This window comes from Chlorella variabilis (genome assembly GCF_000147415.1).
Source record: "Chlorella variabilis unplaced genomic scaffold CHLNCscaffold_23, whole genome shotgun sequence".
NCBI classification, from domain to species: domain Eukaryota; kingdom Viridiplantae; phylum Chlorophyta; class Trebouxiophyceae; order Chlorellales; family Chlorellaceae; genus Chlorella; species Chlorella variabilis.
In genome coordinates this window covers 323,256-346,714 of record NW_005435065.1, presented here as the reverse complement: position 1 = coordinate 346,714, position 23,459 = coordinate 323,256, and the positions used below count along the sequence as shown (strand labels likewise).

Below are 23,459 nucleotides of genomic sequence, written 5' to 3'. Positions count from 1 at the left end.
ACGTTGCGGTGGTCCCGCTTCTTGGCCTCCTCCATGCGGTGCTGGTACTCCTTCAGCTCCTTCTCGTCAGGGAAGGTGATGGCATATACTCGCTGCACGGAACACGCACCAGTGTCGAGCGGGCAAGGCGATGGCAGCAGTTGGTATAGGCAGCGCCGCGCCATGGGGGAGAGCAAGGGGCCGGCAGGAAGTTGCGAGGCGGCGGCGCTGAGGGCCCTCTGTGACCAGTGTGGCAGCAGCTCGCCAGGCAGGTGCAAGGGCGTCAATGCCCTCCTCGCGCCACACCCTAGCAGCCAGGCTCACCTGCAGCGGCTCGCGGTTGACGTCGGCACGCTAGAACGCGCGCGACATGGAGGTGACGCCCACCGCCTTGAGCAGGCCGGTGTTGGGGACGTGCGGGCCGTGGCACAGGTCCACCATGGGGCCGACCTTGTAAAGCGAGATGACGGCGTCTGCCGGCAGGTCGCTGATGATCTCCACCTTGAACTTGTTCTCCTCAAACATCGACAGCGCCTCCTCCCTGCTTACCACCACACGCTCAAACACCTGCCGCTCCTTGATGGTCTGCAACACAAAGTTTGAAACACGCACCAATGCGGGGGTGGCATGGCGGCGAGGGTCAGCTGCGCCGGCGCTGCACGCCCTAGCAGCCTGGCTGCCCTGCTACGACACACAGCCGCACCCCCCCCTGCCACCCCCCCCCCCGGGCCGCCGCGCCCCCCCCCCCCGGAACCCCGCCCGCCCCTGCTGCATGCGCTTGGGTAAGCGGCCCTTTCTGGGGTTCCTTCACCTCTTTGTCCCCCAGGAGCAATCCATATAGAAACCCTCTTCCCGAACGGGGCCCAATGGCCGGTTGGGCGCCAAACTCAGCCTCCAACCCTGGCCGAACCAGTGGGGGCCTGAGTTGCCAAAGGGTTTGGCAATGGGGGCGGGGGCGGGCAGGCAAGGCAAGGAGGGGCGGGCAGCAGGCAGGAGGCCCGCCGTTGTCCAAACGGCGGCAATGCCAGAGGGGGGAGTGAGCTGAGCCCCCCTCAGCCGCATGGATGGCAGGACTCCAGCAGCTCTTGAGTGGGCGGGGGTGGAGAACCACCATCGGGAGGTGGGGCGCCAGCATCGGAAGACCCAGCATGGGACTTGGCACCCCCCCCGGCCTGCTGCCCAAATGGTACCAACCCTGCCTGCCAACCTTCCCTGGGTGGGCCTGGACCTGCCCCGCCCGTTTCTGCGCCACCTCCTTGCCCTCTGCGTCTTCAAAGGATAGAAGCTGCAGCGCGCAGTCGCCTTCCAGCGGGCGCAGCAAGTCCCACACGCAGCCGTCCACTTTGGCCACCACGCACTTCTTGGCCAGCCCCTTGGAGATCTGGTTGGCGACTTCCATGGGCGTGGTAACTCCCTTCACCCCTGCCTTCTCTGCAAGCGGGTTGCAGGGCGGGCGCCTGGTTGGAGGCGGCGGAGGCGGCGGGCAACCCACATGCAGCGGCCACACAGCACATGCCGTGCCGGAGCTGGAGGCCCACGCCCCCACCCCACACCCGCAGCAGCTCACCCCCGCCGTCGGGCAGCAGGACTTTGATGGGGATGTTGGCGGCCTTGGCCGCCTCCACCGCTTCCTCATGCCGCTTCCTGTACGTGTTGAACAGCTCAACTCGGCGCTGGAAGTACGGCTGGGCCTGCTGGAGACGGTCGGCGAAGTCCGCCTCCCCGTTCACATCCAAGCCCTGCATGGCCGCGGCTGCTGCTTCCGCCATTGCGCTGTGCCACAGCGTCGATAGAATTGAGCTGCAGCAGGGATGCATGCAGCTGCATCAATCGTGTGCGTTCCATTGAAAACATTCTTTTCGATTGCAACTTTCGCTTTTTTGGTGCTGTGCGTTCCTGTGCCGCCCATCGATACAATGCTGCTGCTGCCCAGGGCAGCGTGCACGCTTCCGACAGCGCCGCGCAGCAGGGCGACCTGGTGGGCAGCGCCTAGGAGGCATGCAGTCCCGGTATACGCAGCAGCAGGAAGGGTGCGCCAAGCCGTGGCCACCCCCCCTGCGCAAGCAGAGCCATCACCCAGGTGGGCAAAGAGCTGGCTTTGGCGGGTTGCGCCTTCTGCACGGACATGGGTGGATCAAGGATGTTGCGATGCCAGCGGCGCGCTGAGCGGAGATCGAGTGCCAGCAGTTGGGTCCAGCGGCGCGCCGCCAAACGGCAGCGACGCAGCTCATCGTGCTTTGACGTAGCACAAATGATTCCCCATTCGGCATGAACTTGCCGCTGCTGCTGCTGCAGGGTGCATGCGTTAATGGTTGTCGCCGCAGCTGGTGTGGCAGCAGCGGCGGCCGTGGCCTGGCAGCGGTTCAGCAGCAAGCGCAACAGCGCAGCAGCACAAGAGTATACCGGAATGGTGGGCCTGGTGCGCCCCGCACAGGTGGGTGGCATGGCATGCCAGAGAATGTTGTAGGCGAGCAGCCTTGTGTGCTTCGTTTGCAGTCCAGGGCTGCAATTGCTGCTTGTTTGCAGAGCGCGGCCACGTCGGAGCTGGATCCAGAGTACCGAATGGCGCTGGCACGCACACGGCAAGCCACCGCCATCCACCGAGCCATCGGCTTCTTAAACACAGGCTCGCGTGCACGGTGGGTGCGGCTGTTGCGAGGGGGGCACAGCCACTCTGCAGCCACATGTAACGCGCTGTTGCCGGAGTTGTGCAAGACAGGCAGGGCACTTCAATGGCGGGCCGCCCAGCGGGCTGCCCATCTGTTTTGCAGGGCGCATGTGGAAGTGCGGCGTGCGCTGCACCAAAACAGCTTGTGCCGGGCGCCGCTGCTCAGCACGCAGCATTCCAAGGCAGACTTGTGCGAGTTGTACCGGCTGCACCTGCAGCAAGCCGAGGTGCCAGCCGACTTTGGCACTCTGCTGCAGCTCAGAGCGCTGCTGGACATGGACTTTGAGGAGGCAGAGACGATCGAACGAGAGGTTGCCGAGCAAAACGCCTTCTCCATCTGAGCAGGCCTTGTGGCAACTCACACAACTGTCTGCATTCAGTTGAGTTATGCACTGTGTATATTACATTGCTTCTGAACCCATCCCATCCTACATCAAGTGGACCTGAGGCATGGGCAGCAGGTTCCTTGGCATACATGTAAATCGGGCGCCGCTGAGTTGGCGTCACGCCAATTGAATGTGCATGGGTGATGCTCTCAGACCTTTCCTGCTCAGATTGTGTACACAGCCGCCAGCACGGTTGCTGCCGCGCTGCCGCCCAGCAGCAGCTTGCTGCTGGCCTCGACTGCGGGGACCTCCAGCGGAGAGTCCTTGTCTGCCTGGTTGCCATACTTGGCATGGTCCCAGTAGAGGTGGCGCACACCAGCCAGGTAGTGATACACCTGCACAAGATGCCAGCGACTGGCAAACATCAGTCGACTGGCACACCATGCTCATGCTGCAGCGCAGCTGCTAGTACTGCAAATCTGGCCAAGAAGAGGCAGTGATGGTGCGCTTACCAGCGGGAAGGCCACGGCGGCCTTGGCAGGGAAGACTAGCAGGGGCGCGGCATCCTTGAATGCGGCAATGGCAGCGCCCAGGTCGCCCGTCAGTGCGATGTAGGCAGCAGCGCCAGTGCCTGCGCAGCAGTGGTGGCAAACGCAGCACCAGTGATGGTGCCCCCCGATCAAATTTCAGCAAAGGACAAGCCGGCAGCGCCACCCACCAACGGAAAGCATGCAGCCGGTGGCGCGGTTGGTGATAGAGGAGATGGCGCCCAGGGGGAACTTGTAGTGCGGCTGTCGGCCATCAATCTCAAACACGTGCGGTGACACAGGGCGCTTGGCGACAAGCTGAAGGCCACGGCAAACATGGCGAGGGTAGGGGAAGCTGACGTCACTCGGTGGGGGCAACCACAGTCGCACTCAACATGAAGCACACTGACAGCTTGTTGCACATCTTGGTGCAGGATCCTCTCAACCGGGGTGGGGGGTTGTGGGGGGTGGCACACCAGCCAGTAAAACCGCACACCCGCACCTCAAGGTGGTTGGGCGGCGTGCCTAGAAACTCGGTGCCGCCATGGTATGGGGAGTCGCGTCCCCAGTACTCTGGGACTCCTGATCCATGATGCCTGTTGTCATGGACCAGCATAGGTTCTGAAAAACTCAGCGACCTGAATGACGCCCAAAGCAAGGCAGCGGCGGTGGCGGGCTGCAGGAGGGCCCTCCGCAACGCGCGGCGCAGACCCAACCGGCATGCACGGTCGTAACAGGCACCATCTGAGCCCGGGAGCAGGCAGTCGGCTTGGGTTGGGGTCTCATGAGTACCTGCACTGCTGGAAGAGCGCCAGAGGGCCGCTGCGCTGCAGGGAGACCTCCGCCACGGAGGCCATGATCGCCAAGCCGCGGGCCTGCGCCATGCTGGACAGGCAGGAGAAGGGTGGGACAGAACCCGGCAGACCAAGGGCGTGGAAGGCCTCGAGACGTTGAGAGACCCGCTGTGTGCGACCCCCGGCTGCCAAGAAGAACGCAAAATAAGAAGAAGAAGATGTGACCAAACACGGGTGACTCAGGGGGAGAAACGGTGGCAATAATCAAGGGACCACAGGCCTTCCAAGCTCATCCATCAAGGGACCACAGATGCACATGTTGGCGGGCTTGGCTGGCGGCAGCTGGAGCCCCGTAACAAGATGCGGCCTCACTTGATGAACGTTGCGCTTGCTGGCATACTTGATATGCGTGCCTAAACTCCACATTGTCGAAAGCAGAGAGGCAAGGCATACCGACAGCTCAAGCTGCTCCTGGCCCCGACTTTAGAGGCTGCGTCTCGTCAGTGCCGCCACCAGTTGGCTGCGAGGCTGCCCTCGCTTTGATAGCGTGCAATTTGCAGTGGCTGTATGCTCCAAATCCGACGATGGCCAGAACGCAGCCGGTGACCATCTTGGGGGTGAACATGTCGCTCTCGCCCAGCAGCATGGCGGACAGCACCAGCAGGCAGATGATCTTGAACTCCTGCACAGCACAGTCATTTTAATCAGCACAATAGAGCGCGCCAGAACAGAAAAAAGCGCAAAATGTGTCGCAAGCAACGTACGCACCCCAATGACAGTAGTCGCCACCGCGCTGACTTTCTTTATCATGTAGGCATGGGCAATGTTGTAGCAGACGGCATTGCAGGATGAGACCAGCATGATGAGCGAGGCTCCTCTGCTGTTCAATGGCCAGTAGGCGAGAAACCGTTCCCGCTGAAAACAAAGAAAACATTTGGTTATTATTCAGTTTTTTGTTAACATTTTGCATGTTGGCTTACAAACCCACCTCAAACACCCAGAAGAACGGGGCCAGGAAAACCAAACTGACGGGTGCCACATAAAAGGTCAGCCGCACCACATCCAGCTTTTCACTGCAACAAGCATGGGAACAATTGCTTTCAGACCGTCCAGCAAACAATGTGCAATGAACGCCTTTCTCGACCTAATCACCTCATCAATTTACTCGCAAATGTCATCATCAAGCCGTTGCACACAGTAGCCCCAATAGAGAAAAATATGGCGTACGGCTCGCCAGTCACCGTGCCCTGCCAGACCGCCAGCATGACGCCCAGGCTGAGCACCACCAGTGACACCGCTTCTTGCCGCGTGGGATACTTGGATTCCACAAGGATGGCCAGGACGCAGGCCACCACGGGGATGGCCGACCTGTCGGTGTCAAACGATTTTTTTTTGGCTTACGTAAAGGAATGGCAGGCACGTCACTGCTGACACAGCCGACTGGCTGACCAGAAACAGCGGACTGGCTGACCAGACACAGCCAAACCAGGCAGGCACCTGATGATTTGGTTGAGGGACAGCGAGATGTCGAGCAGGCTGATGTTGTTGAGCGCGATGTTCAGGGCCATGAAGGCGCCAATACACAGGATACCGCGCCACTGCTTCTGCAGCGTGGCCTGGTGCACGGACCAGGGCTGCGCCAGGGCCACTGGCGCAAGCACCGTGAAGCTGAAGGCCATGTGGGCTGCAGCGCAAGGGAGGGGCACCCCCACACTGGTTTCATGAGGCAGAAGCGGGAACGGCCGGCACACTGCACAGCTTGCTTGCATGCCAACTCACATGACGTGAGGAGAAAAGGGAAGCGGAACCCGGCAAACCCCAGAGCCCACTTGTTCTGCAAGTTTTGGTGAGGGAAACAAAAGCTGGGGAGCGCAGAGAGTGCAGGACAGCGAGGTATTGGGGATCGGCACACAACAGCGGGGGCAGTGAGTTCACCAGGAGGTTTAGCGAGGAATTGAGACTGCGGGGCAAGGAAGGAGCAGCAGGAGCAGTGATCACACAGGAAGTTTGGCGAGGCCACTGCACGGAGTAACATTCTTGGAAGAACCACACCGAGGCGGCAGGCGGGCGGCCTGCAACCGCCTTGGCGCACTCACAAGAGGAAGGTGATGATGAGCCCCACATAGCCCGCCAGCTTTGTAGCGGAGAAGCCGGCTTGCTGGGCCTCCGGCTGAGCCGCGGCGGCCATCGCTGGGCTTGTAATGTTGGCCTGTGTCAGGCTGCCCAGGCCTTGATCTGGACTGGCTCCCAGGCCTGGGTGCAATCAAACGGGAAGGGAGGAGGCAGGGGGCTGTGAATACTTTTGCACGCCGAGCTGAGCTGGCCATGGGGCCGTGGTGCTTGCCATGGAAAGGATTGAATAGTTCTAGCTGGCCTCCGCACCACCGTTGTCCAACAGCCAACCACAACCCACAGGGCTAGCGGTGCCGTGGGGGTGGGACCCCAACCTCACTCTCCCCTCCTCTCAGTGACTGGGCGGCGCGCTCTGGGGGCATCCCCCACACCTCCACAGCAAAACCCAGACACAGGGTGCAGCTGCCTCCCTTCAAGTGCGGTTACACCGTTCTGCGTGAGGCGCTGCGTGCTTATTAGGGACGGGTTGTGCGCCCCACACGAGAAGCGTCCACGCTGCTGGCAAGCAGGAGGGCGAGCCGCTTGCCGCCGGTGGTGCCCCGACAGCGTCGGGTAGCGCTGAGGGGTGGCAGTGGTGCAGCAGCGCGGCGCGATTTTAGCCATGAAGCAGACAACCCGGGCTCTCAGGTGATTACCTGCCGGTGCATGTGCTGCCTACCGTGGCGGCACTCTTTTGCCTGCTCGTTGTATGCCGGCTGCACCGGCTGGTGCTGCAGTTAGGAGGGGGCAACGACAGGCGCACAAACACATGAATAGCCAGAGCATCAGCAATACCGAGGCTGCCGCCAGGCCGTCGCTTGCAGGGCACTGTCGCCCAAGCGGTCGCATCGCAACCCGCGCCCGGCTACCAGCGGCGATGACGACTCGGACACGGGCCCGGCCTCGTCGTCAGGTGCTGCACGAGGCAGCCCCCACAGCTTCATCTCGCTCACCGGTCGCATCAGCAGCCGCAGTAGGCAACGCCCGCGCCGGAGGCGCAGCTCGGCTGCCGCAGCCGCCGCCGAGCTGCCAGAGCTGGAGAAGAGCGAGGAGGACTTCAAACGGGAATGGGGCATCAGCCGCGAGCGTGAGGTGCGGCAGCATCCCTGTGGAAGCTTCGCAGCTCTTCGGCAGCAGCTGTCCCGTTGATGATGGGTTGGATGCCAGCCTAGACCACTGGTGCCTCTTCATTGCTTTTCTTGCCGCATTGAGCCTGCCACCCTTACTGTTTCCTCGATGATGCTTGGGTTGATGATGGCGCAGGAAATTTTGCTGGTGGAGTTTCGCAAGCAGTTGGAGGCAGCAGTAGGTGGCCTGCTCAAGCCCATTTTTGGTGCGCCATCGCTGCAAGCCTTTGCCCTGTTTGCTTCCACTTTTGCTTGTTTTCTTGCTGTTGCACCATTCCGACTTGAGAAACCCGCGCGCTGTTTGGAAGCCTGCCACTTCTGACCTTTGGGAACCGACCTGCAGATCGGTTCTACTTGCGCCGCTTCCTGCGCGCCCGCCAGCACGACTTGGCCAAAGCGAAAGCCATGTTCCTGGTAAGCCTTTATGCTAGTATCACGGGCAAGTGGTTCATTCTTTTCCTGTTGCTTGCTTGTTCTAGCCGCGGGGCTTGCAACCAGTGCAAAGCAGCATGCAGCTTGACGAAATGCTGCAAGTGGAGGCAAAGTAAACCTTTGGAGCTTTGCCAAATGCATCCCTCAGCATATCAGCGTGGCTTGCTGTAAACGACCGTTGTCTCTGTCCATCTGCAGGCACACCTGAAGTGGCGGGAAGAGAACAGCATTGATGACATCCTGACTAACTTTCAGTTCCAGGTGCGCATGTGGGTGGATAGTTCCAGGTGTGCATGTGGGTGGATGAGGGTGAGTTTTTGTTTACCTGATGATCGCCACTGGAGATCGGTGGCAACCTGCTCTGGCTACAGCTCAAATCAAATCACACACCCTAGCATCTCGTGCGTGCAGGAGCGGGATGCGTTCCTCTCTCTGTACCCACAGGGCTATCACAAAACAGACAAGCTGGTGTGTGCATGGTAGCAGCGCATTCTTCCACTTCTGGCCCTTCTGCATTCTGCGGTGCCTTGCATGTACAGAAGTGTTCAACGTGGGGCCTCAAGCTTCTTCGCTGCAAACACCTCAGAGCCGGCAGTTGGGCTTGCATGGTGCCGTTTGTTGCGCGCAGGGGCGGCCGGTATACATCCAGCACATTGGCGCCATTAAGATCAAGCAGCTGCAAGAGATCACCACTGAAGACCGCATGGTCCGCTTCCACATACAGGTGCATGAATGACAGCTGGCCACACTTGTTGTGCAAGCATTATTACTGGGTCTGAATCATTGCTCCGCCACATCCGCGCCAACACATCCTTCTGCAATACTAGCTTACGCGATGGTGGCTGCTGCTAATCCTGGCTGCAGGAGTACGAGCGCTGCCTGAAGTACATCTTTCCATCCTGCGGCAAGAAGGCAGGGCGCCACATTGACCAGACATTTGCCATAATGGACGTCAAGGGCGTGGGGCTGAAACACCTGACTGGCGACGTGAAGAGCATCCTGTCCCGCATTACCGAAACTGATCAGGTTGGTGCTTCCCAGTGATCTGTCCAGCGCATGCTAATCTTCCTAGCACGTGATGTCTGCTACCGGAAATGTCACACTGCAGAACAACTACCCAGAGACGCTTGGAAAGACAGTGATCATCAATGCACCCACAGGCACGGCTACCACAATGCCGCTCTCGCTTCTGTCCTTCTGGCTCAAATTGTTGATGCTATGTGTCAAAAAAAGTTGTTTGACATAAAGTTGTTTGAATTGTGATACATTGGTGGCACTCAGCTGTCTGGTGCCATGTTTCAAGCCAAGGAGCTATTGGTGCTGCTGTTGTGCAGTGTTCAAGATGATCTGGGCCATGGTCCGCCCCATGCTGGATGTGCGAACTCAGGCTAAGATCGAGGTACAGCATGCTGCTGGTGCAGTGCAGCCCTGCTTCAATGCACCTTGTTGCGGGCATGCCTGCAGCATACTGAAATTCGCTGCCCTGCAGGTGGCTCCTAGCGACTACATGAAGCTGCTCCTGCGGTATATTGATGTCGAGAACATCCCGGAGTACCTTGGTGGTGCGTGGGCCCTGCCACTGTTTCGTCTGTCAGTTGAGAAAGGACGTGGTGCTTCGCCCTCCACAACTGCCACTGATGCATGGATACCAAGCCAACAGCCTCTGCCGGTGCTGGTGTAGGCAAGAGCAAGGGCAGCCTGATTGATGACGTGGGACCCTGGAAGGATCCTGTCATTCTGGCCCAAGTGGAGGCAGGCAAGCCTTGGGGTAGGGTGGGGTAGAAGATGTTGCATGCCAAAGGTGGTTCGCCCCGTTGCCGTGACTCAAGTAGAACCATGCAGGATAAGGAGAGCTCATCGCCATGTTGCCAAGATCTCCGTGATCCCTCTTTGCTGTCTGCAGACATTGCCCGGCGGGACCGGGCCGCATCAAGCGTGCAGGAGGAGGTTGATGGAGGAATGCTGAGCGGTGACTCTTTGGACTTGGAGGCTGCTAGCAGCAACACTCCGCTGGCGCCGCCCAGCCCTTTGGCGCCACGCCAGCATGAGCTGGAAGGACAGCAGCAAGCGCCAGGGCCAGGTGAGTAGCCTGCCTCGGCTAGTGCTGTGCAGCAGCAAGAGTTCCGCTTGAGCATAATGCAGGTTGTGATGTAGTGCGCCGCCTCTGCATGTGCATGCTATCCTGCGGTGTCAAATCACATCTCCCCTGACTCCTCCCTTTCCTGCGCGGGCACTAACAATTGTGCTGCAGCGGCGGCGGCGGTGGGCACGGGAGCAACATTAAGGAGTACTGCGGCGAAGAGTCCCTTTGACGTGCATGCAAGCGTGTCGGAGTCGCAGCAGCAGCAGCACCCAAGCGGCCACACGTGAGCTGTTTTTCGGCACGGCTAACTTCAAGATCGCCTTGGTGCTGGATGTCCTGCACCGTTTGACATTGCCATCCCCTGAATAATGCGACCTTCTCCTGACGAACTGGCACCCAGTGGCGTGCCGCCTGCAGTGACAGCGAGTTGGAGGAGTTTCAGGATGCCCAAAGCCGGCGGTTGTCCATCTTAAGCACTAGCGGCAGCTCTGCATGTGAGCCCGCTGCACCCTGCCATCTCTTCTGGGAGCTGTGTGCCTTGCAAGGCGGGCACTTTTGGGCGCCCCACAAAAAAGATGACCGATACGGTCTGCTGTTGATCATGTCGCATTTAAAGTGTGCCAGCAATTGCACCCGCTGCACCCACAGACATGTCTGCTGGCGAGGATGACTCAGACTTCTTCACACCCAAGCATAGCGACTTGCCACCAGGTCAGTGTGTCTGCAGTTGGCGAGATCTGTGGTAGGTTACAATCATGCAAAATAAGGCCCAGCAGCGTTGCAGTTTCAAATCATTGTTTGCGCTTGTGCCCGACTCGTGATCACCCCGCAGTTGGCACCAGCGGGCTCAGCTTCCGGAGCGATCGTCCCCTGCTGACTGCCGGCTCCTCGTCTGGCACCAGTCCGGAGGGCAAATTGCAGCCGCCAGTAGCAGGGGTGGAGGCATGCCCACCCCACACCAAGCAGCAGCAGGGCAGCGGGCAGCAGGGTGCTGGCGGGGGCATGAGATATAGCGACCAGTATCTGCCCGACAGCCCAGAGCGGCACAATCGAGATGGGGCAGCAACCAGGCAAGATGCCATCCAAGCTGGTCGCCAGCAGCAGCAGCATCTGCCGGCGGTCGTCATTGCTGCAGCAAACAACAATACTGGCGATGGCGGGGATGGGCAGGAACGAAGCGGTGTCGGTGGGCCAGACCTGACCCTGAACGGCGACATTGCCATGCAGGTGTGGTTCTTGCAATGCATTCAGAAATTGCCCTGTTGTGCAAGGCTCATGCCCCGTGCTGACCTTCACTGCCCCTCCAACAGACGCAGCCGACTACATACACCACCCCTAGCAGCGGCGAGCAGTGGGGCCCCAGCAAGGGAGGGCCGCATGCAGCAGCATTGCCATCGCCGCATCTGCAGATCCCCATCCTAGGTGAGCCACCTGTTTTGGCTGTGCAGTCTGAGTCGGCGCTTTTGCGTGGTGGGCCGTGCTGTGTGCGCTACCACTACTGTCATTTTCGAGTTGCTTGTCCTCAGGGCTCCAGTCCAAGGTCCCAGGGCAAGGAAGGCTGCCCCATCCCGTCGAGGCCGGGTCAGCTCCAACCTGCGTGCCACATGTGCTTGGCCATGTCCCTGCAGCACGGGTGCGCGCCTTGGAGGAAAAACTGCCAGAAGCGGAGCGACACATTCGCCGCTACCTGTCGCCAGGCAGTGAGCTGCCCAGCAAGACTGTGGGGCAGGTGGGAGATCAGCTATCTGAATTTTTGTCCCGACCTTTTCTTGCCATGTAGGATTTGTGATTTGTGCCATCTCAAACTGGTGCCTTAGGCGCCATCCAGTGTTTTTTGCACTGCACGATCGTCTGTTACGATGCCCCCCACGGTGTGCTTGTTCCTGCAGGGAACGCTTCTGCACCGTGTTGAGGCTCTAGAGCGAGCAATGGATGCAGTACTGTGCGCGCAGGTACTGTTTAATGTTACCGCCGTGACGTAGTGCCTTGCCAGCTTATTCGTGCTGGCAGCCCATCTGCCACCTGGGTTGCTGAATGAAAGCTTGTTGTACTTGCTGCAGCACGCTGCATTGGACCAGCAGCGGCAGCAGCCCAACAGCACTGAGCTGGCTGGGAGTGGATGCAGCGGCTGTTGTTGCATCATGTGACATCTTGGGGACTCCACTACCAGGTCACAGCCAGAACCACTAACAGTACCACCTCCATCATCTGCCGCTTGTTGGTCGGCAGGCGCCCCATTCGCTTTCGTGTTTTAAAGAAGCACCCTCAAGGGATGCGAGGATGGGCACGAGAGAGATGCCATGCAGCGCTACTCAGGATTGCAAGCCGAAAATCGAAATGGCTGGCCTTGTGGCACGCGGGCACAAGGATTGTCGGCAGCTAGCCAGTCACAAACCAAAGCTTTTCCCCTGCTTGATGGCACTTGCGAAACGGGGTATTGATTCGAAACAGCAAAGAAGGAAAAGACAAACACAAAAGCAGTTGGTGCCTTCAGTGTACAAGCCCTGCTCTTAAGACGGGCCAGCCGACTCGTACAGCGGCTGCTGCAGCACCCCATGTCCAATGGTGACGCCCAGTCTGGGCTTCCAACATAGCACCGCAAGGGGCCGCCATGGCAGGGCCTTTTCAAGCCTGACAGCCTTGCGAACGGCAAGGATATGCAGGGCGACGTGGATGTCGCTTGGATGCAGTCTGCGCTGCTGAGGTGGGCGGTTCATCGCCGTCCAAATGGATAGACTGCAAGACAGGACACAACACGGCAGCTCAAGCTGTTGCACGCCTACAGCAAGCAGCAGCATGGGCAGGAGCAGACAAGCAACCGATTGTATGGCTGGAAGGCCTGGTGGCAACAACGCACATGAGTCGATGCCCGTGCACTTCGCCCGGGTGCAGGTCGCGCAACCAATGCCAAACCTGCAGCGCAGCAGCATAAGACCAACTTGTGAACATGCTGAGCTATAGCGCGTTCAGCACCCCGGGCACACAATGAGTGAGCGACAGTGTAGAATGGCCAATGGCTCCCCAGCACCAATCCGAATACTCACAATGTCTTGCAGTTGAGTGCGCAACTGCTACCGACGAATCCACGGGCGTAGACACACGTCTGGCAAGCGTTGGGGTTGTTCGCAAAGCACTGCACAGGTGAGGGGCGACATGAGCTGGTATGTGCAGCGGCGATGATGGGCAGGGCTCACAGGCAACCACGTGCCGCGACCTTGTGCCGACACCAGCCATCGTCTTGCCTTCAAAGCCCATGCATACAGCCACCTACCTTTGCACAATACTGGCGGTATGAAAGTCTCGGGTTGGTGCAGCGGCTGCCTTGAGCAGAGTTCATAGGGAAGCACTGCAGCAGTAGGGTGGGGCCACGCAATAGACCGCAATCAGTTGGACATGTGGGCTGTCAGGACAACGGAAAGGCAGGCGGCGGCGCCTCCCTGCATGCTTGAACTTACCGAGGAGGGCGTGGTGAGGGCATAGTTGTCCACACAGCGTGCGCACTGCATGTCTGCAGGGGAACAGGTGACCATGTTGAGTGCAGCAAGTCAAATGTTGAGTGCAGCAGATCAAATGCAGACAGGCTTTGCACTGGGTGTACTGGCCCCCTGCCTCCAGCACCCATGTGCCCGCCCTTCAGCTGCCGAATACATGACGGCCGCAGCTCACCCGTGCCCACTTCAGTGCAGTTGCCGGGCAGCGCTGGAGGGTTGTTGCCGCCGTTTACCTGCCTGGAGTACGTCGTCAGCTGGGCGGGAGTCACGCACTGCATGTAGGGCAGTGCACGAGCAGATCATGGTGCCCGGGTGTTGGGAAGCGTGATGGGGCCCAGTTGGGTGGCCTCAAATTCGCACACACAGTTGGGCCAAGGTGTGCAGGCTGCTGCCCAGCGTTGTGTCGATGCCGGCGTGGCTCACCATGGACTCGCCGTAGTTGCCGTTGGTGAAGATGGCATTCTTGGGCATCAGCAGCGTCTTCTGGCCGGGCACGGTCTTGCACTTTGTGCAGCTCTTGTCTGCAGGTGTGCCAGGCGGGGAAGGGCGGAACATGGGTCATTGGCGGAACATGGGGCGCCCCTGGTTGAGGACCCGGCACAAAACAATCTCACCTGGATTGCATTGGACGCAGTTTGAGTTGCCTGAGGTCTGCTGACAGTTGCCTGGCATGCACTGCAGCGGGAAGGTGACGAAAAGTGTGTTGATGCAGGCCAGAGTACCAGTACCAGGGGACGTTGTCCATTGTTGGCAGGAACATCTGTGTTTCATGCGTGCCATCTGAAATCGGGCCACCTGGGCTCACCTTTCCAAAGTTGGCCGAATTCACGTTCCAGTTGAAGTAGAAGCCCGACACGCACAGCGTGCACCACTTCCCATTCGTCCCCTTGGGCGACCACCAGGGGCCCGCCCCACTTTCCCAGCACTTGGCGCAGTTGTCGATACCCGTCAGCTGCTTGCACCTGGCCACGTCGGCAATGGTTGTCGGGCACTGCATGAGGCAGGAAGGCGGCGTGGATGGGCCAGTGTGCGCGGGGGGGGGGGAAGGGGCCGGGGCGGCGGCGGCGGCGGCGTGGGGCACCTTCCGTCGGCGGCAACTCAGTCAGGCAGGGACGAGGAAACTACTCACCGATCGAATGTAGGGTACACCGGCAGCAGTGTTGGGCATTTTGTCTGTGGACCAATTTTGGGCGCGGTCCTTAGTGCAGTAGAGGCAGCGGTGGGTTGCGCCAGCGGGGGACTGCGGGCCACGTCCCCGCTTGCACTCGATGCAGCCGGGGATCTTGGTCAGGCCTGCAGCGAGCATTGAGGCTTAAGGGGGGGGCTGGTGGGGGGCACACAGAGAATGCGCAGCTTCACGACCGAGGTCCTCCTGCGCACCACTCACTCTGGCAGGGGTCGGTGATCGTGTTTGGCTTCACGGGGAGCACCGCAGCATGCGCCGAGCCGCCAAACGTGAGGAGTATGAGCAGCAGCGCTGCGCGGGAAGGCTGCATGACTGCTGGTTCAAGCCCAGACAAGCACGATTTTCCTCTGTTCGCTGGCTCCCTGCGACTGCCAGGGGTCTGTCGGGCCGAAAGGGGACCAGGGGGGCAAAGGGGTTGTGCCAAAGGGTGAACACAGGGCTGCGCTGCACGAATGAAAGCCGCCTCGAGTCACCGCCTAGCGCTGATCAAAGGCAGCGGCAGGCTGAAGTTCGCGCCGGCAAGCTGGATAGCGTGGGGGATGGCCCTTGTTCGCTGCCCAGCTGCGGAGGAAAGATGAAGAAACGAAGACGTCGCGAGGGCTTCCCCCACAGGGAACTCTTTCGGCGATGGATTAGTACGCGGCTTGGCTTCCCTGCGGGGAGGGGGGGACGTCCCCCCTTGGGCGCGCGCAGGAGGTGATGAACTTTCTGTGTGCCTTCAATGCCGCCACTCCGAATATCTGCAGGGTTTCTAGCGTGCAAACCAGCTGTCTGTGAGGCCGTTGGACGGCCACCCCAATCCGGGCCATGTTGGACATGTTTGGAAATTCGTGCTTCGCTTCCCGCGGGGCCCGGCCTGGCTGGAAGCGATCGGAATTACCGATGCGGATTGTTGAGGGCAGCGGTTGCCAATGCCAGAAGCGCACATCAGGGACCGAGCGCACCACTCGCACAAACAGTCGTGTCTGCTCAATCCCCTGTGTCTGAACTTCATGTTTAAGTCACAGAAAGCCGTTGGAGCGGCCAGGGAGGGCAGCATGCTGGTCGCCACTGGCGGTGCCGCCGTTGCCGCCTCCGCGGCGGTGCTGCTGAGGGCTCTAGCCCTTGCTTTTCAGCCATCCTCAGGTATGTTCTTCAGGACAAAGGCGAGGCAAAGTGTTTGTCCAGTTTCCTGGCTGTGCCATGCTGACCGCTATCCGCAACTGGCGCCATCTGCCGGCAGCCCTTTCCCCCAGCCTGCACCTGAGTCCAACCTCAAATTACCCGATCAGAACGTCCCTTCTATGCAAGCAAATATGACATGTATTGACTGGGGGTTGATCAGGTGCTGAATGTGTGTTATGACATATCACAGTGCCCTGGTTTGATGCCAGGGATCTGCCTCGCAGCAATTACACAGCTTTGGCGCGCAAGGTCGCTGCCACCCGCCTGGCTACCCAGGCTCTGCAGGCTTGGTGGCCACAAACACCCATGCATTGTTTCCGAGGATGCCGTGCGCGCCATTGTGCAGGCGGTGTGCGGTCACATTGAACCCCAGCAAGCACATCTTGTCCACCATCTCCTGGCCAAAAATGGTGAATATCAAGTCCCCTTTTTGGTGGAGCGGGTCGCCCGCATAGATGGGCGGCTTCACGTGGTGCACCAGCCGACCGTCCTCTACGCTGGCCCGAACCTGGTCGTGCAGGTCGTCCTGCAAATAGAGACAACAGGACAGCAGGTCAGGCATGTGCTCAAGATGTAAACAGCCTCCAGAGAACATGCTAATGCTCAAGCATCACCCTAACAACTTATGTTCTCACCGGCGAGAAGGGGACGGTAAATACATGCGAGCCGCCGGGCTTCAAGATGCGGCGCACTTCATGATGCCCCTGGTATGGCCGAGGAATGTGGTCAAACACCTGCGGAACCAGCGGCCAGCACCAAAGACAGCTCTCAGGGACACCAATGTGCTGGTTGCAACACTGGCGAGGAAACCTACCGACCCAGCCCACCTCACTACTCAGTATCAAATCAAACGTGCTGGAGGGAAATGATGTATGCTGCAGATCCTCGTGCAATGTTGACCTAACAACAGTGCCGGCCAGGATCTCAGAGCTTATGAACTCGCTGCAGGCGTGGAGGTAGCAGGTATGTCAGCTTCGCACCAGCGGCAGCAGCTGCTGCTCTGCTGCTTCTCGGGCGCAAAGGCGGCGCACAACCCAGGTGACCTGCTGAACACATGCAGCAAGGAGATGCGTGTGCAGCGGGCACAAGTCCCCGCCGGCGGTGGCCAAACCGCCGTCGGCCATGGCGCCGCCGCCGCCACCCTGTGCCCCCCTGGCCCACCGGGCCAGCCACCCGGGGGTGCCACCCACCCCCGTGGCCCAGCCACCCAGGACGCACCCACCCACCCCGCCCACCCAGACTTGAAAGACCCGCCAGACACCCGCTGCGTATCCGAGGCACGTCGGCAGGGTGGGCGGTTGCTTGCAAGGTGCTCCCAGCGGCTCCCTGGNCCGTCGGCTCGGGTGGCGGGTGGTGCGGGTGCAGGCGAGGCGCAGGCGGGCGCGCAGCCGGCCAGCTACCCAGCCACCCAGCCCACCCACCCTGAGCCACCCCCGCCCAGCCAGCCCCTGCCACCCCCAAGCCACCACCCGCCTCACCTGCAGACGTACCCCGGTGCAGCCTGCAGCACATTGTGCAGAGGACCTGCACACTGCGTGTTGTAGATGGCCAAGTCCGACAGCGCCAATTCCTTAAAGCTCCCAAACTGCCGGCCGGTCATGCGCTGCACCTCTGGCAGTGCCGCCTCAGCAATCTGCCGCAAGCGGTTGAAGCTACCGCACGTCGGACACTTGCCCTCCTCCCTGCAGACAAGTGGGAACTCAGATGGGGACTTGAGTATGGGGTAGTCCCAATCCCCTGCCTGCAACTAGCTGATAGCTGTCCCTTGGCGCAGCTCATGACAGCAGCCGGCAGGTTTGTTGATGGTGCACACCTAAAGTTGGTTCCCTTGAAGCGAACCGTCTGCTGCTGCGAGCCACACACGGGGCAAGAAACACCCTCGATGTACTGCTTCTTGCTGACCAGCTGCTCATACTCGGTGGGGTATCCATTCTTTTCGACAGCCCAGTGGTAACTGGAGGGCTCCTGCGGGGTGGACACCGCAGCGACAGGATCCGGGGAGCAGCAATCGCAGGAGCACGTGCCGGTAGGCGAGGCTGCACCCACCCCTTCTCATGCCCCTCTGCTTACCAGGTATGCGCTTTGCCAATGACACAACTGATGGTGGTGTTTGGGGTGTATGCTGCCTACTGTCTGCTGCTGCTCCACAAGCTGCCTGCTGCTGCCGTTGGCGGCGGTGCCGCTGCTGCTGCCCAGCGCTGCCGCGTTCACGCTGCCCCCCGCACGCCTCGTGCGTCTTCCACGTCCGCTGGACCCACGCGAAGACCACGCTAGTAGCAAGCATACGGCCACCGCCGCAGCTGCTGGCCACTTTGTTGCAGTTGAGCTTCGCCGTGCCGCCATCCGCGCGCAGGCGCTTCTGTTGTGATCGACGAATACCAGGACACACTGCGCATTTCCGCAATAACACCTGAGGTTCGCCAGACAGACTTGCACTTCCAGCGAGGCGGGGGCGTACTGCCAGACTGTGCGGCCGCATGCGGCGGGAGCTGACTCAAGGCTCTCTGATCCTGGCAGGGATGCATCCAGGGCATGTTTGCATCTTTGAATGAGAAAAGAACAGAGTGAAGAGGGGGAGGAAGAAGACAATGTGCGGGATTTGGGGAACGCAGCTAGCCACACCCGCTGGTGCGCGCTAGAGTCAAGTCGGCTTGGTTGCCACAAACACCCATGCATTGTTTCCGATGATGCCGTGCGCCCCATTGTGTAGGTGGTGTGAGGTCACGTTAAACCCCAGCATGCACATCTTGTCCACCATCTCCTTGCCAAAAATGGTGTACAGCAGCACGCCATGCTTGTGCCGGGGGTCGCCCGCATAGATGGGCGGCTCGACGTGGTGGACCAGCCGGCCTTCCTCCACGCTCGCACGCACCTGGTCGTGCAGGTCGGTCTGCATGAGGGCAGGGGCAGGCACGGTGCAGCAGCGGTTTGTACCGGGTTTTAAGGAATCTTCCAACGCAATCCAGCAGGGGTTGTGCTGGGTGTTTGCCTACGCTTGGCCAGCGCTGCAAGACCTGGAGCTTGCTTACACGATGCCCACTGGATTTCCAGTGGCTGCCCACTCAACTCCACTCACCGGCGCAAAGGGCACAGTGAACACGTGCGAGCCGCCCGGCTTCAAGATGCGGCGCACCTCATGGTGCGCCTGGTAAGGGCTGGGGACATGGGAAAGCACCTGCAAAGCAGGATGTAGGAGACGGATTCACAAGCCATGCCCCACCTTCGGCTTGGCACCCAGTCGCAACCAGGCGCGCCCCGCCCCGCCCGTCCCACCTCGCCGCTGATTACAATGTCAAATGAGTTGTCTTCGAAAGACGTCCCCTGCAAGTCCTCGTGCCGTACACCTTGCGCAATGCTGCCAACGGGGACATCAGTGCTGATGAACTCGCTGCACCGCAGAGCAGGATCAAGGCAGCAGTTCACTGTGTGGTGGCCCCTCAACAGGCAGACATCCAAAAACATCAAGTGCGGACCGAGCCAGGCTGTCCAGGGTGTCGCATCCTGCGGTCAACATGCTGGGCCAGCAATGCGCACCTGCACACGTATCCAGGGGCCTCGTGGAGTAATTTGTGGAACACGCCGGCGCACTGTGTGTTGTAGATGGCCAGATCTGACTGCACCACCTCCCTCAAGCTGCTGAACCGCCGTCCCGAAATGCGCTGCACCTCTGGCAGCGCAGCCTCAGCAACCTGCCGCATGCGGTTGAAGCTGCCGCATAGGGAGCATTTGCCCTCCTCTCTGCAGCACGCAGCAGCGTGAGTTGAATACATGGGAGAGGGAGGCAGCCCTGCCAATGTGCAAGAAAGCATATTAACACAGGCAGGGTCGACGGCCAGCGCAGCAGCCATGGCTTGGACCAAACTGTGTGCCTGCATCCCATCAAAACTGCCTGTGCCTAGAGCCCACTCAGCCAGCCTGCCCACCTCAAATTTTGGTTTGGAAAGTGGATGACCTGGTCCCGTGCGCCGCAGACGGGGCAGAACACATGCTGCAGGGGGCGGCTCTCGCTGATCATGTGCTCGTAATGGGTGGGCCAGCCGTCCTTCTCCACAGCCCTGTCATACGTCACTGACTGCAGCGGCATGGGAATCGATGGGGGAGACCGCCAATCCCAGCGGTTGGTGGTGATGCAGGCAACCGCCTCGCGATGCAGATGGCGGCGGGGCCCGACGTTGCTCGGCGAGGCAGGCACGCAGGAGCAGGCAAACACTAGGGGAATGTTGCTCGCCTCAAGCGCAGTCTCCCAGCCACACATCTCGTTTGGGTGGAGTGGACGCCGGCTGCTGCCGCCAGCACCCGCCAGCCACAGCGCGCCGTAGGTGCCGCCTTCCTCGTCATCCTCAAAGCCTTCCAATCCCGCGCCGCTGTACAGTGTCGGTCTGGCCTCGCTGCTGCGGCTGGCCAAACAGTAGAATGAGAGAAGCAGGAGGCCAGCAACGACCGCAGTTTTGAGCAGGCGGGCCTGTCGCGGCGTTAGCGCGGCTCCATGCCGAGATGGTGGGCCATGCGTTGCGGCCATCTCAAATCAAATGACGGATGCGGTTTTGCGAATGGAGCTTTCGCCTTGAAGGTACAGAAAGGAGTACACAGCGTAAACATGTTGCGCGACGCTGTTTCGTTGTTTGATCTTACCAGCAACAAGTGCACACGCACCACATCCGTCAGCGAGCTCACCGACTCACAGATTGGTGGCATCTCTGCAGCGCGAACACTCTGGGGGCCCACAGGCTCGCTGCGGCGCAGTGTGCAGTGTAGGCGCAAGGAGGCGCAGCAGCACACGGGCGGTGAGCCTCCACTTGATTAGGGCGGCCCCTGTGCTTTTTAATTGGGCAGCGAGAGGGGGAAGTGTCATTGTTGAGTGATGAGCCAAACCCCATCTCTTGGGCGTGGCTGCGGCGGGGCGGGGCGGGGCGGGGCGGGTGGCGCGTGGACACCGTTACCACGGCTTCCCTTTCTGCACAATCAACTCCTTTCTGCACAATTCATGTTTGACCCCTGCAGCAAGTGCAGGTGGAGCAAACATAAGCCATGAGTTTCTTAGATGCACGAGAGCATGGTGCGTCTGTCAGCACATGGATTTGCCGCCGCAGCTGTGAATGGAACATTGACAGAGCAATGATGTAGAATACAATGGGCAATGCGGCTTTACCAGGGAGCAACAACCATGGCAGAAATCCGCAGCCGTTGGGGCAGTGTGAGAGCGGTTTGTACAGGTTGCTCCCGCCCACTACTCTCGATCTGCTGTGCCTCCCGCTCTGCCTGCAGGCTCCAAGCCAGGGAGTGGGTTCGTCTCCTCGCAGCAGGAGGTGAGCTGCCACATGCAATGAATTCAAGCACGAAAGGCCTGACTGCATGGCCTGCAGGCCACTTTCTGTGTGCTGGCTATGCTGGCAGGTGCCAACACCATGTGTCACCAGTGAGCCGCCAGTTTGGCCGACGCTACACGTCCATTGTTGCAGGCGATTGACCGTCGTGAGCGGCTGCGGCGACTGGCACTAGAGACGATAGACCTGTCCAAGGACCCTTACTTCATGCGCAACCACCTGGGGCAGGTCAGGATGCGGGGCCTGGTTGCCTCTGTGCAGGTCACCCTGTGCTCCACCCATGCGGCTTGAATTCGCTTGTAGCAGTCCAGCCTTAGCTGACCTGCCCTTGGCCGCCCGCCCGCAGTACGAGTGCCGCCTGTGTCTAACGCTGCACACCAACGAGGGCAACTATCTTGCGCACACCCAAGGTGCGGGGCAGGATGGCCGCTGAAGTGGCATGTCGCAGAACCAGGAGAAGCAGGAGAGGGCTGGCTGTAATGCAATACTAGCTAGCTTCATTATGCCTCTCCTTGTTGTCCTTACTGCACGCTGCCTTGACTCAACCGCCGTTTGTGACCCCCCTGATGACCGTGCCTGTGCAGGCAAGCGGCACCAGCAGAACCTGGCCAAGCGCGCAGCACGGGACGCGGCTGAAAAGCCGGTGGCGCCAGCACCGCAGCGACGCGTGGCTGTGAAGAAGACGGTGCGCATTGGGCGGCCGGGCTATCGCGTCACCAAGCAGTTCGACCCAGAGATGGGGGCGCGGGGGCTACTGTTCCAGGTGGGCCGTTGTGCCTTTGAGCCCAATGACGTGGTGACTGATGCTCAGCTTAGGATGTGTCCGTCGTCTTGGCATCAAACAACCACACCTGCTAGCAGATTCAGCAGCAGCAGCCCCCCTCGTCTTGCAGATTGAGTACCCAGAGATTGAGGAGGGCACCAAGCCGCGCCACCGCGTCATGTCCAGCTACGAGCAGCGCAAGGAGCCGTGGAGCAAGGAGTGGCAGTACCTGCTGTTTGCGGCGGAGCCGTATGTGAGCGCACGCTGGCCTGCAGCGGGGCCCACTGCTCCTGGTGGCGTACTGCCGCTGCTCGGCAAACTTGCAGACACATTTATGCCTGGCAATGCCTACATTATTTCACCGCGTCGCCCCAATGGCACGCGTCTGGGTGTGCAGGAGGTGATAGCCTTCAAAATCCCCAGTCTGGAGGTGGACAAGCACCCCGAGAAGCTGTTTACACACTGGTGAGCACAGCGACTGAGCTGCGCATCTAGAATTTGTGATCTGCTTGTTTATTGGTTGGCAAACCTTGCTGCCAGCTCATCGCCCTGCCTGCAGGGACCCAGACAACAGGGTTTATTCGCTGCAGCTGCCTTTCAAGGCACCTGCGGCCCCAGCTGGCCGGCCAGGTATGCAGCTGCCACCACAGCAGCTGCCACCACAGCAGCTGCCACCACCACCACAGCTTGCACCACCGCCGGCATTCAGGAACATGTAGCGAACTGATCCAAAAATCAGATCTCACGATCATTTCTTGTCTGGACTAGTTGGCCCCTTTCCCTCCAGTTCTTAACAAACAACTGTATGTGGTAATTTACAAGATGGATGCTCTCTGGTTGTGTGCAAGAGATGGCAGTTCTGTTGGAATGGTGTCAGACAACAACTGCAATGCGGAGACAGCACTGTGTCAATGGAGGTTCTGGGTTTCCAGCGGTAAAAGGACGCCTAAATTTGTGCGGCTGTCCATCGATGAGGATGTTGAAGGGACGGGGAGCACGTCGGCTCAACCCCTTAGCAGGCAGAGCGCAGGCCACGCCGCTGTGCAAAAGTGCTTCCTTGCTTTGCACCAGGTGCTGAGCCCTTCTGCTTCTTGCTGGCAGTGCCAGTTGGCAGCATGATGGTGCCTTGCCTCTTCGCCTGCCGACCTGCTGGCTGCCGGGGCTCTTGTGCCGCCGGCGTGGCTGATGGAGCGCGGCCGCGAGCTGAGCGCCGAGTGGTGGCGAGGGCCTTGGGCGGAGGGTCTGCATCTGGCTGCAGCAGTTGCTCCACCACCGCCGCCTGTTCCTGGCCCTGAGTGGGGGCTGCCACCGGCCCTGCATCAGTTGCCTTGCCGCAAGCTGCTGCAGCATCCTTGACTTCTTTCTTGAGCTCCGCTGCACCAAGGAATTGACAGGAAGTTGTGTGTTGAAACTTCAAGCAATCATGCAAGATGGTTCTAGCTACAACAAAAATGCAGACACACCTGCCAGCTCAGGTGGGCAC

The 23,459-nt window shown here is 60.1% G+C and overlaps 7 protein-coding genes across 7 annotated transcripts in view; 3 read left to right on the top strand and 4 right to left on the bottom strand.

The window, feature by feature from the left end:
* CHLNCDRAFT_49107 (hypothetical protein) overlaps positions 1-1,378 on the bottom strand; it is a gene marked incomplete at both ends in the record, with an annotated part of 3,966 nt that extends 2,588 nt beyond the window's left edge. The window contains 5 exons of the mRNA XM_005844272.1: positions 3-92; positions 304-333; positions 367-564; positions 791-871; positions 1,208-1,378. Of these exons, the coding sequence (XP_005844334.1) occupies positions 3-92; positions 304-333; positions 367-564; positions 791-871; positions 1,208-1,378 (570 nt within the window). The remainder of the gene's footprint in view (positions 1-2; positions 93-303; positions 334-366; positions 565-790; positions 872-1,207) is intronic.
* Positions 1,379-1,977: 599 nt separating this feature from the next.
* Positions 1,978-2,988, top strand: CHLNCDRAFT_139098 (expressed protein; the record flags this gene model as incomplete). The annotated part of the gene is made up of 4 exons (XM_005844355.1): positions 1,978-2,009; positions 2,275-2,413; positions 2,506-2,618; positions 2,751-2,988. The coding sequence occupies 4 exons, from the start codon at positions 1,978-1,980 to the stop codon at positions 2,986-2,988; spliced, it is 522 nt and encodes a 173-aa protein (XP_005844417.1).
* A 209-nt stretch (positions 2,989-3,197) lies between these two features.
* CHLNCDRAFT_54553 (hypothetical protein) lies at positions 3,198-6,482 on the bottom strand (the record flags this gene model as incomplete). Its single annotated transcript, XM_005844271.1, has 12 exons — positions 3,198-3,368; positions 3,486-3,604; positions 3,692-3,818; positions 4,003-4,138; positions 4,293-4,385; positions 4,777-4,976; positions 5,283-5,367; positions 5,522-5,662; positions 5,792-5,978; positions 6,074-6,128; positions 6,230-6,254; positions 6,391-6,482. The coding sequence occupies 12 exons, from the start codon at positions 6,480-6,482 to the stop codon at positions 3,198-3,200; spliced, it is 1,431 nt and encodes a 476-aa protein (XP_005844333.1).
* A 1,393-nt stretch (positions 6,483-7,875) lies between these two features.
* Positions 7,876-9,747, top strand: CHLNCDRAFT_26961 (hypothetical protein; the record flags this gene model as incomplete). Its single annotated transcript, XM_005844354.1, has 9 exons — positions 7,876-7,947; positions 8,164-8,226; positions 8,377-8,433; positions 8,594-8,689; positions 8,830-8,991; positions 9,074-9,103; positions 9,269-9,364; positions 9,455-9,546; positions 9,654-9,747. Coding segments are annotated over 9 exons (762 nt in total), but the record flags the coding sequence as incomplete, so codon positions are not given.
* A 3,014-nt stretch (positions 9,748-12,761) lies between these two features.
* CHLNCDRAFT_139095 (hypothetical protein) lies at positions 12,762-15,035 on the bottom strand (the record flags this gene model as incomplete). Its single annotated transcript, XM_005844270.1, has 10 exons — positions 12,762-12,784; positions 12,906-12,961; positions 13,093-13,181; positions 13,504-13,556; positions 13,715-13,811; positions 13,963-14,060; positions 14,154-14,214; positions 14,345-14,530; positions 14,669-14,832; positions 14,927-15,035. The coding sequence occupies 10 exons, from the start codon at positions 15,033-15,035 to the stop codon at positions 12,762-12,764; spliced, it is 936 nt and encodes a 311-aa protein (XP_005844332.1).
* Positions 15,036-16,157: 1,122 nt separating this feature from the next.
* Positions 16,158-20,403, bottom strand: CHLNCDRAFT_58916 (hypothetical protein; the record flags this gene model as incomplete). The annotated part of the gene is made up of 12 exons (XM_005844269.1): positions 20,118-20,403; positions 19,813-19,961; positions 19,424-19,627; positions 19,163-19,277; positions 18,966-19,064; positions 18,615-18,779; positions 17,703-17,854; positions 17,368-17,571; positions 16,870-16,932; positions 16,717-16,831; positions 16,525-16,623; positions 16,158-16,415 (listed from the first exon to the last, which is right to left on the bottom strand). The coding sequence occupies exons 1-12, from the start codon at positions 20,142-20,144 to the stop codon at positions 16,158-16,160; spliced, it is 1,650 nt and encodes a 549-aa protein (XP_005844331.1). The 5' UTR covers positions 20,145-20,403.
* Positions 20,404-20,513: 110 nt separating this feature from the next.
* Positions 20,514-22,836, top strand: CHLNCDRAFT_32566 (hypothetical protein). The gene is made up of 9 exons (XM_005844353.1): positions 20,514-20,673; positions 20,891-20,945; positions 21,155-21,195; positions 21,349-21,441; positions 21,560-21,623; positions 21,798-21,976; positions 22,107-22,229; positions 22,374-22,441; positions 22,536-22,836. The coding sequence occupies exons 2-9, from the start codon at positions 20,918-20,920 to the stop codon at positions 22,693-22,695; spliced, it is 756 nt and encodes a 251-aa protein (XP_005844415.1). The 5' UTR covers positions 20,514-20,673; positions 20,891-20,917; the 3' UTR covers positions 22,696-22,836.
* Positions 22,837-23,459: the final 623 nt, after the last annotated feature.